The 14,285-nt window shown below is 35.6% G+C and overlaps 1 protein-coding gene across 4 annotated transcripts in view; it reads left to right on the top strand.

The window, feature by feature from the left end:
- The window catches only part of Afg2a (AAA ATPase AFG2A), a 177,081-nt gene that overhangs the window by 45,810 nt on the left and 116,986 nt on the right, over positions 1-14,285 (top strand). For all 4 annotated transcript variants that reach the window (XM_048424808.3, XM_048424807.3, XM_048424810.3 and 1 more), the window contains exons 13-14: positions 304-383; positions 7,091-7,217. In XM_048424808.3, the coding sequence (XP_048280765.1) occupies positions 304-383; positions 7,091-7,217 (207 nt within the window). The remainder of the gene's footprint in view (positions 1-303; positions 384-7,090; positions 7,218-14,285) is intronic.

Raw genomic sequence — 14,285 nt, 5'->3', positions numbered from 1 at the left:
TGGAAATTGAGGTCTGCTGAAGCTCATATAGTACTTGGTGGAGCTGGTATTTAGCTGAATTTCTCTGACTATGTAACGTTTTCCTCCTGTAATGTATTAATTGGTAGTCTGCTCACCACTAAGGAAGTTACTCGTAAGACACTAAGTGTTTTTTTCTGAACCTGTTATGAGGTATAAATGACGTGATCAGGCTAGTAGTTTTGTACATGATAGATTTGATTCTACATGGTTTTCAGAAGGAAACCAACTTTGGAATTTTCTAGCATTTGTTAATCTTGTCTACTTTGGTATTCTTTCCTCTAGATATTCCGTAAAGCAAGAGCAGTGGCACCTTCCATTATCTTCTTTGATGAACTTGATGCTTTGGCAGTTGAAAGGGGCAGGTAAGAATTCTTAAATATTAGCATGTTAAGTAATAGTAGTTAATATCATTTTGATGAAAATTTTACTTAATACTATATTTTTCTAGAAGAAATCATTTCTGAATCTGTGCAGTTAATTTCTCCTTTATGTACTTTTTTCATCTAATCACTCTGTATAGTAATTTTTATACAATTGGAAAAAACTGATAAAATTGAAGCATTTGAATTAATTTTTAGTTTGCTTATAAAGTTCCCTTAGTATATATATTAGAAATAATAGTATTGATATAAACATATAGTTAAATGTTAAAACAAAAATTTAATTAAATACAGTTATTTGGTATAGAAGTAAGTTATATAAGTTGTTACTATATGACCCACACAAAACCATTTTCATGTTTCTTGCTTTGTATTGATAAAGCACATCTTTTAAACAGTGTTGAAATATAAAAGGCTTGAAAGAAAGAAAAATATAGATTTTAGAATTCTTTAGAATAAACTGTTGTAATTAAATAGAATGTAAATTACCTAAAATGATTGAACCAAAAATGCCTTAAATTTCAGGATTTTTTCTTTCAAGTTTTGGGATTTTTTTTTTTTTTTTTATTATTTAGACCTTGATGACAAGATGCTCAAAGAGTTTTAAGTCCTGGAGCATTTCAGATGTGTTATTTATCAGCTTTCCAAAAATCAGCTTAATAATTATCATGGCAGTGAGCTTTCCTTGAAGATAGATTTCAGTGCATCATTTTGTCACTTTTTTTGGTGCTGGGAACCAAACCTAAGACTTTGGCTTTGTTGTGCATAGATTCTACCCCTGAATTAAATCTCTTGCCCAACAAATACTTTCTGTAACAGAACCAGTTAGTACATGTCAAGTTTCTGTTAACAGGTTTTCTGTTCTGTAGTACGAAGATATCCACAACAGATACACAATAGTGGGAAAACAGCTGGCTAGCCGCATAGTCTGTGTATTGTTTGCCTGTGTCTGTTCTGTGTTTTAATATAACCCTTTGATTGTATTAAATGCCTCATGCTATTGTATGTCTTTTGAGAATAATTTGCACAGCAGTCTTGACTTATGAAAGGAAAGAGGAATTACTATATTATAAATTTCTAACTAGTACTTCCTATTGCTGAATGGTTTTGAATGCCCTGTTGCCTTTCCCTAGCAGATAATAAAGTTTTATAGTATTTCATTATTTTAGTGACTTAAATGTTTGTAGTTAAGCTTTTCATTAATGTTGGTTTTGACTTCCTAGGATGTGAGTTTTATGGATTTTGTTTCCTACTGATGTTTAAAAAGTCTACCAAGCTGTTTTCTTGGCCTATGAAATGTTTTCACCAAGTTGTTCTCAGACTAGGTCTAAGTGGTTATGTGGAAATAAAGGCAGAAATGATATGGGTATTAAGAATGGAAGAATTCCCCTCGTACTCTTAAACTTTTTCCTATAAGATAGTGATTGGATGTGTTAACCCTCCCTACTGTGTAGAAGTAACAAGAGATGTCAATAATATGTTTCTAAATATATGTGATTTAAATAAAAATACTAAGTAGTTTCCCATAGGTACTATATAACAGCGTAGAACCACAAAATTTTTAATCTGAAAGGACATTTGCATAGTTAGATTAAATTAAGTTCCTAGATTATAGTTGTGAAATCCTCAAGAGAACCACAGGCACACAGTCAAGTAATCAAAATATTGACTAATAAGAATGAGGGGCCAGAGGGTCGGAGGAGCTTGTGGTTTTAATTCATCTGGGTACTTAGGAGCCCCTGAGTTCAGCTTCTGCTCATAGGCTTTCCTGTCGTTGGTTAACAGATTTTCTGTTGTATTTAGATAGACTTCTTATGAAATTTTATTGTAGCATTTCTGTTTATGAAACCTTTTCTTTTTTGGTATAGACTCTCTTAGAAGCTTTGCAGTAATTCACCCTATCAGAGCCCCCTTCCCCCCCCCCCCCCCAAAGAAAAAAAGAACAGAATGTGCTGGGTGGTAGTAGTGCATGCCTTTAATTCCAGCTTTTGAGAGGCAGAGGTAGATGGATCTTTATGAGTTCAAGGCCAGCCTCTTCTACAGAGCCAGGACAGCTAGAGTTGTTACATAGAGAAACCCTGTCTGACCACCACCACCAAAAAGAGGGAGGGAGGGAGGAAGGGAAAAGAAAGAAAGAATAGAATGCTAAGCAAAACTGGAAAACAGAACTAAAACAGCAAAAAATCCCAGGTATTTTTGCAAACTAAATTGAGAAGTGGGCCTGAATTGAAAACCTTTGTCATTTGTGCTAAATACACAGAATTGATTAGTAATTAAAGGATAAAGGTTAGCAATGAAATGAGGACTGTGCTCTTTTTAAACCTTATTTGTATTATTTTCAAGTATGTGCATGAGTGTGTGTGTATATCTGTCTGTGAATACATAAGTTAAAAGCAATTCCGAGCCACCTGACATGGGCATTGGGAACTGAACCCAGATTCTCTGTAAGAGAATATGCTCTTAAACTCTGAGCCTCTCTTCAATTGGAGCACTGTGCTTCTTGGGCCAAAGAGAAAACATTTCAAAAGAGATGCCATCCAATCATGAGTAGTACTAATTTATTTTATAGAAAAGGCATTGTATTACCTTCTACCCAAGGGTCATTCTTTTGCACTTAAAAATGTTTTTGCTATAGAGAAATCTAATACTCTTTTTTTTAAAAAAAAAGTAGATAAATGCCCAAGTTAGTAGGTCCAAATGTTATGTGCCGAAACTAACCTAAAAGCTTAAAGGGTATGATCTTGAAGCATTACATGCAAATGCTGGGTAGAATTATCCTCCTAAAAATACACACACACACACACACACACACACACACACACACACCCTTTTTTTTTTAGCTAAGTAATGAGAACTGTTGAAGTTAAACAACAAGAAGCTAAGGGAGTAGGAATTTTTTTTTAAACATAGTTTATTTCCTGAGGGAAGCATTACTGTATCTGAGTATATAGTCTTATAAAACACTTTGTCAGGTTTGGAGGGATTTACATTTTACTTTTACATTGCAAAACTCTGAAAAGTATATACTATATATAAATCCTTAGGTTTTCAAAATAAGTCATTCCTCGAGGACTCACAGAGCACTTGAGCATGAAATAAACTGTTGAAACTAAATGTGTGGAACTCTATAAGTCTATGACAGTGGTCCGCTCAGACACCCAGGACGAAGGCCTTTAGTAGTGTATTGAATAAAGGAAACTAAGTGTAAGGAACTCTATAAGTCGATGACAGTGGTTTCCTCAAACACCCAGGAATGAAGGCTTTTTTGTAGTATATTGAATACATCCATTTTATCCGTGCTGGTTGTTAGAAAGCATGTCAGAGGAACTCTTCTCAGTACTGGATTGATGGCTTCCATAGCAAGATTAAGGGATGCTTTCTACTATTTCATAATGAAGGCTTTAAGGGAACTGGCAATTGTTTTCTTGTTTTGATTTGTTTTCTTCAGACAAAGTTTCTCTGTGTAGCCCTGACTGTCCTGTGTTTTTTGTTTTCTTTCTTTCTCTCTCTCTCTCTCTCTCTCTCTCTCTCTCTCTCTCTCCTTTCTTTCTTCCTGTTTTATGTCTAAAAACCACTTATGAGTGAGTGCATATGATATTTGTCTTTCTGGGTCTGGGTTATTTTCACTCAATATGATGTTCTAGCTCCATCTATTTGCCTGCAAATTTCAAGATGTCGTTATTTTTTTCTGCTGTGTAGTACTCCATTGTGTAAGTGTACCACATTTTCCTTATCCATTCTTCGGTCAAGGAGCAGTTAGTTTGTTTCCAGGTTCTGGCTATGATAAACAATGCTGCATGAACATGGTTGAGCACATGTCCTTTCGTTACGGTTGAGTATCCTTTGGATATATACCCAAAAGTGGTATTAAAGAAGGTTGTTTCCTAATTTTCTGAGAAATTGCCATACTAAAATCCAAAGAGGCTGTACCAGTTTGCACTCCCACCATAGTGGAGGAGTGTTCCCTTTACTCCACATCCTCTCCAGCATAAGTTGTCATCAGTGTTTTTGATCTTGGCCATTCTTAAGGTGTAAGATGGAATCTGAGTTGTTTTGATTTGCATTTCTCTGATGACTAAGGATGTTGAGCATTTCCTTAAGTGTTTTTCACCCGTTTCAGATTTGTCTGTTGAGAGTTCTCTGTTTAGGTCTGTAGCCCATTTTTTATTTGATTCTTTTGATGATCAATTTCTTGAGTTCTTTGTATATTTTGGAGGTCATACCTCTGTTCAATGTGGGCTGCTGTTTTGGCCCTGACTGTCCTGGAACTCACTCTGTAGACTAGTCTGGTCTGAAACTCACAGAGCTCCACCTGCCTCTGCCTCCCAAATGCTGGGATTAAAGGCATGCATCAACACATTGCCAGTGGAAACTGGCAATATGGATTTGATTTTGTCGACCCCGAAGTGTGTTATTTCTAAGATTCTGAAAATCTTACATTATGTTCTCCTCATTGCTACTGTCCTTTACTTCCTGTCCTTTCCTGTCCTTCCTCTTTTCCGTGGTTCTTGAGTGTGTGTGTTTGTGTGTGTGTGTGTGTGTGTGTGATTGTGTGTTCTGAAGATCAACCCTAGGAGGTCTTGGCATACAAGAAAACTAGCTGAGTTAAATCTCCAGCTCCTATCCGTGATTGATATACATACATACACACATTCATTCATACATACATACATACATACATACATACATTCATAAATACATACATACATACATTTATGGACCACATTCCATTTCGATTCTTTAGGGTAACTTTAAATGATGACATGTATCTTTATTAGATTGTGAGGATGGTAATTATGGTGGTACTTGTAACTACTACCTACTGGTATATCCTTTGTGCTGAATACTCTGCTGGAGGCCTTCCATGTTGTATTTAATCTTTAAAATAAATTAATTCAGTTGGTGTGCTGTAACAGAATATCCAAATAAATCTTGTTTTTTTAATTTATGTCTATGGCTGTTACTGATATTTTTAACTATTTGAATTTCATTTTTCTGCTGTTAATTTTTAAATTTATTGACTTATACTTTAATCTGTTCTTTCTGCTTTGACTATTTATCTAGTAATTATGAACTCTTGGAATTTTTGCTAATGTTGCTATTTGATTGCAAAAGATTCGTGGAAATTTTGTATTGTGAAGAATTTTGTGAAGGATATAGACTATTTAAACTGTTCAAAATTTACTTTTAACTAGAGTTAGGTTGCAGATCTATTTACCTAATAGTCAACTAATACGAAAGGACTAGGACTTAGTATTTTCACATACTCTCTGATCTTGAAGAGTTTAAATACTGCAAAGGACCACTTGAAGTCAACTTGGCACTTGGCATCAATACTTATGTACAATACCTCATGTCCACTTGTAAGCTGTGGGTCTGTTGATTCTGTCCTGTGGATGGTCAGTCAAGTTTTTAAGCTTCTACTGTATGTTGAAATCTGAGTCCTGTCAGTAACTATACATGGTGATATGCTAAATGTTCTGTCACATTTAGCATATGTTAAATGTGTGAAGATGATATTCATCCTAGGACAGAAGACTCTGTTCTTTTCTGTTCCTCCCCAGTACATTTCACTGGATATCTGTGTGTTAATATACACACAGTGCTATTTCATTCCGTAGATTAGATAATTCATAGTTCTGAGTAGATCTGAAGAAATCAGTGTGAATATGGATGAGAATTGTTATCTCTTGATCTTGATAAAGGGTTCTCTTAGAGTTTTCTTACTTGATTTAAGGGTTTTGTATCTGTAGAACTGGCTTTGTGAATGACTTCATAAATGAGCCAGTTTGTTCAGAAATGAGGACTGTGGTGACCACCCACCTGCTGCTGTGTTTTTAAAATACTTGGTAATTTCTATGCTGTAGTGAGGAGCTGCGAGCAGGCCTGCTTTTCGCCTCACCCGACTCCCGCACGGCTAGCTTAGTCCCAGAAATAACAACACACAAATTGTATTCATTTAAGCACTGCCTGGCCCATTATCTCTAGAGAGTTAGTTACTGACTAACTCTCATATCTTGATATTAACCCATTTCTAATAATCTGTATAGCACCACGAGGTGGTGGCTTACCGGAAAAGATTCAGCATGTCTGACCTGGTGGCTGACTCCATGGCATCTGCCTCACAGCCCTCTTCCCAGCGTTCTGTTCTGTTTACTCCGCCTACCTAATTTTCTGTCCTATCAAAGGGCCAAGGCAGTTTCTTTATTGACCAATGAAAATAACACAATAGACAGATAACCCTCCTCCATCATTATGCATCTAGAGAGATAGAGACATTCCATTCCTGGGAGATATGCAGAGTTTTCAGCCTTCTTTTGAGCAATGAGTCTATATCATAAGAAACTTAATTTCAGTACCTATCCCTGTCAATAGATATGTTGCAGATATAAATTTTGACTGCCTTAAATTTTTTGTGTATTTGAGGACCTGGTTAAAGTAATCTTACATCTCGCTTCCCAATCCTAGTTTCATTTACTATTTTAGTTTTAGAAAAATCACCATATTTGATGTTATAGGAAAGGAAACAATTGGAATATAGTTTTTGATATAATAATTCAGTTACTAAGGACTTTTCAAGCACACATTTGCAAACATATCTTTTTTTCTTTTATAATAAAGAACTTTTAAAATAGTAAGTGTATTTAGGATAGGAAAGAAGATTTTTAAAACTGTTTTCAAACTATTAGTTCTTCAGGTGCTGGGAATGTTGCAGACCGTGTATTGGCTCAGCTGTTAACAGAGATGGATGGGATTGAACAGCTAAAAGATGTAACTGTTTTGGCAGCTACTAATCGCCCAGACAGAATTGACAAGGTAAGAAAGGAGGTGATATGGGTATTGTAGTTATTGGGTTTGTGTCTTTTTGTATTGTATTGTATTAAGTTTGTTTTGTTGTATCACTCTTTTGAGTTTTTCATGAAGAGGACATTGGAGGTCCTCTTAACACTTAATACATTGTTAAGTGTTTTAGTTACATGCTACAGATTTACTACTTCCTGTTAGAGGACAAGAGAAACCTAGGGTTTTTGGTGAACTAGTCTCCCAATGTTCAGGAAAGTTTTGAGTGGAATTTTGACTATGCATGACACATTTGTACTTCCACTAAGGGTATTAGAAAAGTCTGATCCCAGGTTTTACTCTCTTGAGTGTAGATGAACTAGAGTTGGAATGGACTAGCCAGCCTTTTACTAGCGCAGAATGTCATACCCTTTCATTGAGAATTACAATGAAAAATAGGGAGAATGGCTAGGTCGAAGGCCACCCAGGGAGCTACTCTGTTAATGAAAGTATTTTGCAACTCTCCAGCATCCCCTCTACTCCCTCACTGCTGCCACAAACTTTTCTTTTATATCTCTAGAAAATTAAATATTCAGTGCATTTTTTTTAGCTAGTTCAGGCTTCTTGAGGATTTTTTTTTTAGCTTTTTCCTCTATGTCATGGTAAATGTCTAAACCATTTCGTACTTGAGAGAATCATGTACCTACTATAACTTTATAGAAATCTTGTCTTAACCATTGCTTTCACTGTATTAGAACGAAAATAGTAATGAATTCTGTTCTCACAATATGTACCTCAGATGTAATTCTCTGCAGTTTTTAAATTGTGACTTTTAAAAGAGCCTTTAAAGGTAAGAAGGATCCTTTCTGCTAGAAGAGCATTTTTATTTAGTTCAATTAGGCCTTTGGCTGTGTAGTGAAGGCTTTGGTCAACAGAAGGTAAGTGGACTTGCTTTCCTTTACTGCTGCTGTGTTTGCACAAGCCAGCTGATGTCTGAACATTTGTAGGATATGTGTGAGTGCTGAATATCTCACAGATTTGTATGAAAGGTAGGAATAAATTTTATCAAGGAGTATGGAACGTGGTGATGCAACCCTCAAAGATTACCTCATTCAGACCCTTCTCCACTCTTGCCACCCCCAGTAGAAATACTGTGGTTTTTGTTTAACCTGTTAAGGTTTTCATTTTTGTCATCACTAACTCCTATGGATACCTTTGGTTCCCTGCTGTTGAGTGCCTTCAATGTTAATTCTGTTTCGTGAAGTAGGATTTTGAGTGTTTGGTAAATTTTCTCTGTGTTCTTCTGAATGCAACTAAATAGCATTTGCTATTATTAGCCTTGTGACAGCTTTCATTAAAGTTTTCTTGTGTAACAAACTGTCAAAAGACAGTTTACCTTCCCTTTTTCTATGAATTGAGATCTGTTTGGTGATTTACATGAGTAGTGATACACTGCTCTGCTTGTAGTAGGCTGTCACAGAAAAGTGACTGTACTAGGAGCATTGATGTGGTGTTCTACTGGACGGCTGTAATAGTTTCAAGGTCACTACACCACTTCTTGTTCTCTTAGCACTTCATCTTTTTACAATACAATTTCTTAGGCTAGTGTTCAACTGGGCAAGTCCTCAAAATCCTTATATGTGTAATTTTATTATGTGACAATAATAAGTATTTACTAATGACTCTTATTAAAGTGGCATTGGGACTTAGATTGAGAGTTGGTGGAATTCACTTTTTGATATTTGTGATCACTAAGAATTGACATTTAGATATTTAAGTTTGGAAAGTTGAGATTCTGTGTTTAGTTGTCTTGATGAGCAATATTGTCTTGTGATGTCAGCATATGAACAGAGATATACTTAGAGATAAGTGTGCTTTTCCACTATGTAACTCTCCTGATGCACTGAGCCCTGATGTAAAGTTCCAACTCATAGTCCATCCTTTTTTCTAATCTACATTGATAGGTGTCCATTCATATGTAGACTTCACATTCTGGACTCAGACTGCTAGCTAGAACTACTACTTATGCATCTGCTACTGTAAAACCAATGCTATTTAAAGTCTGAGAACTTCTGCATATATCTGTTGATGGCCTTGATCCACTTTGTGTGAATTGTTCTTATTCACTTTCCTTTTCCCTTCCCCTTCCTTATTTGTAAAAAATGTGTCTTGTCTTTGTACTGTCTCAGTCTTTTCCTTTTCAGATTTTAACATCTTTCGTTATTTTTATTCTATCTTCAGCATTCTTTATTTTTTGAAATACATGTGTAAGCTTATTAAAATTTACTGCATTTGTTTTAGCTTATAAAATAGTAGTTTTCATTTTAGTGTTTTCCCTTATACATGTTGAATGCTTGGTTATGGTAATTGCTACTGTCCAGTTTTGTTTCCTGCCCTGCCATTGTATTTAAATTTGCATGTCACATTGATCTTTGTCTTTCTGAGTTTAGAGTCTTTCACTTTATACCATGATCCCCAGTTCTGTCTATTGTCTTATAAATGACATTTCTTTTTTACAGCTAAATAAACTTCCCTTGTGTATGTAAACGTGGTTTTTGTTATCCATTCATCTGTTGATATATTGCTAAGGTGGGTCCATATCTTGATTACTCTTGAGTTGTGTAGCAGTAAACATGGATGTTGTGCTCGAATAGGATAGTTTATGTCAACTTTACACAAGCTAAAGCCATCTGAGAGGAGGGAACCACAATTAAGAAACTGCCTCCATAAATTTGGGCTGTAGGCAACCTTGTAGGGCTTTTTCTTAATTAATGATTTAAAACTTAGGACCACCTGCCCTGGGATAACACTACCAACAGTGACTGAGTAAACCAGAAGGAGCAAGCCAGTAAGCAGCATGCCTTCATAGCCTCTGCATCAGCTCCTGCCTCCAGGTTCCTGCTGTTTGAGTTCCTGTCCTGACTTTTCTTTAATAAAGAACAGTAATTTGGAAGCATAAGCCAAATAAACCCATTTCTCCCCAAGTTGCTTTGATCATGTGTTTCACCACAGCAATAGAAACCTTAGTTAACTGCCTTTAGGTATGTTCCCAGGCGTGAAGCAAATCATATTAGTTCTGCTTTTAGTTTTGTGAAGCCTGGATACTGATTTCCAAAGTGGCCTGTGCTACTTGTACATTCCCACCAGCAGGGTTTAAGTGCCCCTGTGCCCTTGTCTTTTCCGGTGTTTGTTGTTTTCTTAGGATTGTCTTTCTGACTTGTGTGATGTAGAACCCTAGTTTAGTTTTGTTGTGCATTTTCCTCCTAGTTATGGATGTTTAAGGTTATTTTCATGTAGTTTTTAGAAGATACACATTATCACCACAGGGCCTTTACACAATCTAACATCAAAATTCAGATAATGTATATGGCCAGGATCAGAACAGTGGCTGCAGGAAATAGAGTTGCTTGAAATCGACAAGAGACATCAACTTTGGAAGAATTTGAAAGACATGCAGTGAACTTAGCTTCCAGTATTCATGAAAAGTATACAGCTTATTAGTTTTCTGTGTCTTTTGAAAATGCAGTAGACAATCCTATACATCATTAAAGTCTACAGTTTATTTTTTTAACTGAAACATATAATAATAAAACATTCCAAATGCTACCCAAAATGGTGTAGTATAGCAAAGTTTGTGCTTTCTGTTTCATTGTCGTTATGGGTTGGTTGGTTGGAAGGTTTTCATTTTGAATACTACCTTTTTATACTTAAGATTATAAGTTTCTTTTTAAAGACTTCATTAAAAAAAACAAGTCTTATCTAGGGGTGGAAAAGTGACTTTTCTTTCTTTAACTATTACCCTTAAGCTGGTGGTTGTGTTAAAACAAGCAAACAAAAAACCCTTTGATTGAGCGTAGAACACTTTAACTTTTTTATTTAAAATTATTGCAAAGATGACTTGTCAAAAGCTACATATTTTATGTTTTCGTGGTTGTTTGTTGAGCTTACAAGATTTAGATTCTGTTTAATATGCTATCCTGAAAACTGCAAATTTAAAAACAATTTTTATTTAGATCAAAAGTAGCTAGTTGTATAATTGCTTAAAGTTCGATCGCTTTTAAATTTAAATAAAACTCCTTCCTTTTTATTGCAAATATTCCGAGATTCCTGAATTTTGTAACTGATGTTACAGGAAAACTGAAATTAGCCAGGAAACAAAGTCATATATTGAATATTTTAGAATCATTAGTAGAATTAATTTGATAATGTTTTCAAACTTAATAGAATATTAATAGTAATGAAATGCTTTTTTCTGTGTGGTACTCATTTTGTGTGTGTGTATGGAATATTTGAAATATTAAAGGTGAACGTGTAATTTTAAGAAGCTTCTTTTAATATGTACAGTCTCATTTGACTATCTAGACATTTTGATGCACTATAATCATGAACTGTTAGTGCTCCAGACTTTGCCATATATTAGTGATATGAACAGATCAGAGGTTTCTGACAATGGATTTGGTGTTGCAGTTACTCTGTTTTAACACAAGGTGGTGATCCTCACTTGAAATGCTTTGAGTGGAAATTGCTCTGCTTTCAGAATAGTCAATCCCTCTGTGTTGATGTGTTCACTGTGTAATTTATGTAACAGAAAGTGAGAGATTTATGTTTCGATTTATATGAATTAGAGATAAAGGAGATGTGAGCTTTAGGAAAGGGCAAAGTTGAATGGTGAAGTGATTAATCAGTTTATCATGTGTTAGGCTAAATGAAAGAATTCAGATGTAAAAGGCACACCAATGTGTACTTATTGATTCCATTTATGTGACATTCAGAAACAGCAGGACTTTTAGTGTCTAAAAATAGACGTGGGGGAGGTGCACAGATGGGTCAGCAGTGAGAATGCTTGCTACTTTTCCAGAGTACCTACATTCAATTCTCAGTACCCACGTTGCAGTTCAAAGATCTGTAACTCTAGTTCCAGGGACTCCAGTGCCTTCTTCTGATCGCCAAGGAATGGTGTGCATGTGGTGCACACATGCATGCAGGTAAAGGACTCATGCATATAAATTAAAAATAAGATCTAGGAGCCAGGTCATGGTGGCACACACCTTTAGTACCAGCACTCTGGAGGCAGAGGTACGTGGATCTCTGTTAATTCAAGGCTAGCTTGGTTGACAGAGCTAGTTCTAGGACAGCCAGGGCTGCACAGTGAAATCCTGTCTCTTAAAAACAAACAAAAAATTAGATTTGAGTCTTACAGAATTTGTAACAAAATGGTACACCAAACCTTTTTGAGATTATATAAATAATCCTGTGATTTGGGTGTGAGATGATTTCCAGGCTGTGTATATGTATCAGAATTCTGAGATTCTTGCACAAGAATGTGCAGGCTTTCTAATATTACAAATTATATCAATAAATTTTATCAGTAAGGAAATATTCTTGAACAAAAAAGTGTTGTTTTTGGTTTGATTTTAGTGTTTTTTGTTTGTTTGTTTGGTTGGTTTTTTTTGAGACAGGGTTTCTCTGTAGCTTTGGAGCCTGTCCTGGAACTAGCTCTTGTTGACCAGGCTGGCCTCAAACTCAACCCAGAGATCCACCTGCCTCTACCTCCTGAGTGCTAGAATTAAAGGCATGTACCACCACTGCCTGGCACTAAACAAAAAAGTTTTAAATTGAAACAGCAAAGAAAATTTTAGCAAATTGGGTGAAGGTGAGGCTTTGTACTCCTTAGCTTTCTCCAAGCCTTTGATTATTTTTGCTTACCCAGACCTCACATTACCTGTCTTACTGAGTTCAAAGCTACATCTGTCTACAAGAAAGGCACTTTCTTTCAAACTATACTGCCCGGAGTTCGACTCTCAAGTCGTAAGAGTTGTAATGTTACAAAGATTCTTAGAGAATGGTGTGCATTGTTAATACATTGGACTAGAACTAGAGATTTTACCAGTCTTTGTAACATGAGTCTGTTTAGTTTTGTTTTGATTGCATTCTTGTATGTTGTGTGTGGTATAATACAGTATCTCTCTTCTTTCCCCACTAGCTTACTGCAAGATCATCTTCTAATTTTATAGAGCAGGTAGGACAGGGGAACTAGAATAGTGAGTAGCAAACAGTTTAACCTTCCATGGCTTTCAGTCTGTGATACAGAGTGAAGTGTGTGACCTATGTAGCAAGCTTTCTCAGGGCTATCTTTTGTTTTTAGAAAGCAAAAATAAAATAGCAAGCCAGTTGTAAGATTGCCTTTAAGATGTCTGTTCTTATCCCTCAATTTGTGTGTTAAAATGCAGAAAAGTATTTATGATAGTACATTTAAAACAGGTATTAATTAATTAGAAATGTGAACACAATAAAAAGCACTGAGCAAGGTGAGCAGGATCATTTCAAGTATATTTATTGGACTTTAAAAAATTTCTTTCATTAATACCATATTTGAGGACTTGACACTCTGCTTCCTCTTTAATGAAGTTTCTGCCCCCTTTTCAGACGTTGGTAGAGGCATGATATTTTATGAGTGTAATAACTTTGTGAGATTTATTCTAAACTTCTGTAAAATGTCAATATAATCTTCAACATTCACATTGTATTACCTGATGACCTACATACAGTGTGAGGCAAAGGACAAAAGATGGGGGGTGTGAAAGGCAGAGGAAGGGTGAAATTCTGTAGCCATTTTTCTATTTCTGTGACCTTACATATCTGGCAACTTATGAGTAAGCATTTCTAAAACAGTTGATAAGTTTTGTTTATGCTCCAAGGAAAATGTAGCAGAAGACTGAAAGCAGTGAGCTACATATCAAACAAGCTAAGTAGAAATTGGCACACCACTGTAGTTGGTGCCCATGTTTGTGGTATTTTTGGAGCTCAGACACACTTGTTCATATACTGTTGTATCTCATTTTCATGAATCATGACAATGATAAATAGTTCCTATATAGACTGTATAGCTGACAACTAAAGTTATGTAGTTGCTTGCCCTTTAAGACAAAAAAGAATACAGTTTCCAGAACCAAAGAAAGTGAAGTCTTGTGGACCATAACTTTTTGGATGAACTGTTTAATTTCTGGCTATTATTAGATCATTCACCAAATATCTGTTTAGTACCTGTGTGTGATGTGCAATAAATAAGGTTCTAGAGAAAGGAAGCCAACCGTGCCGTACAAA

The sequence above is a fragment of the Myodes glareolus genome, chromosome 20 (genome assembly GCF_982192425.1).
Source record: "Myodes glareolus chromosome 20, mMyoGla1.1, whole genome shotgun sequence".
In the NCBI taxonomy this organism is placed as follows: domain Eukaryota; kingdom Metazoa; phylum Chordata; class Mammalia; order Rodentia; family Cricetidae; genus Myodes; species Myodes glareolus.
This window is presented reverse-complemented; position numbering and strand designations above follow the sequence as displayed.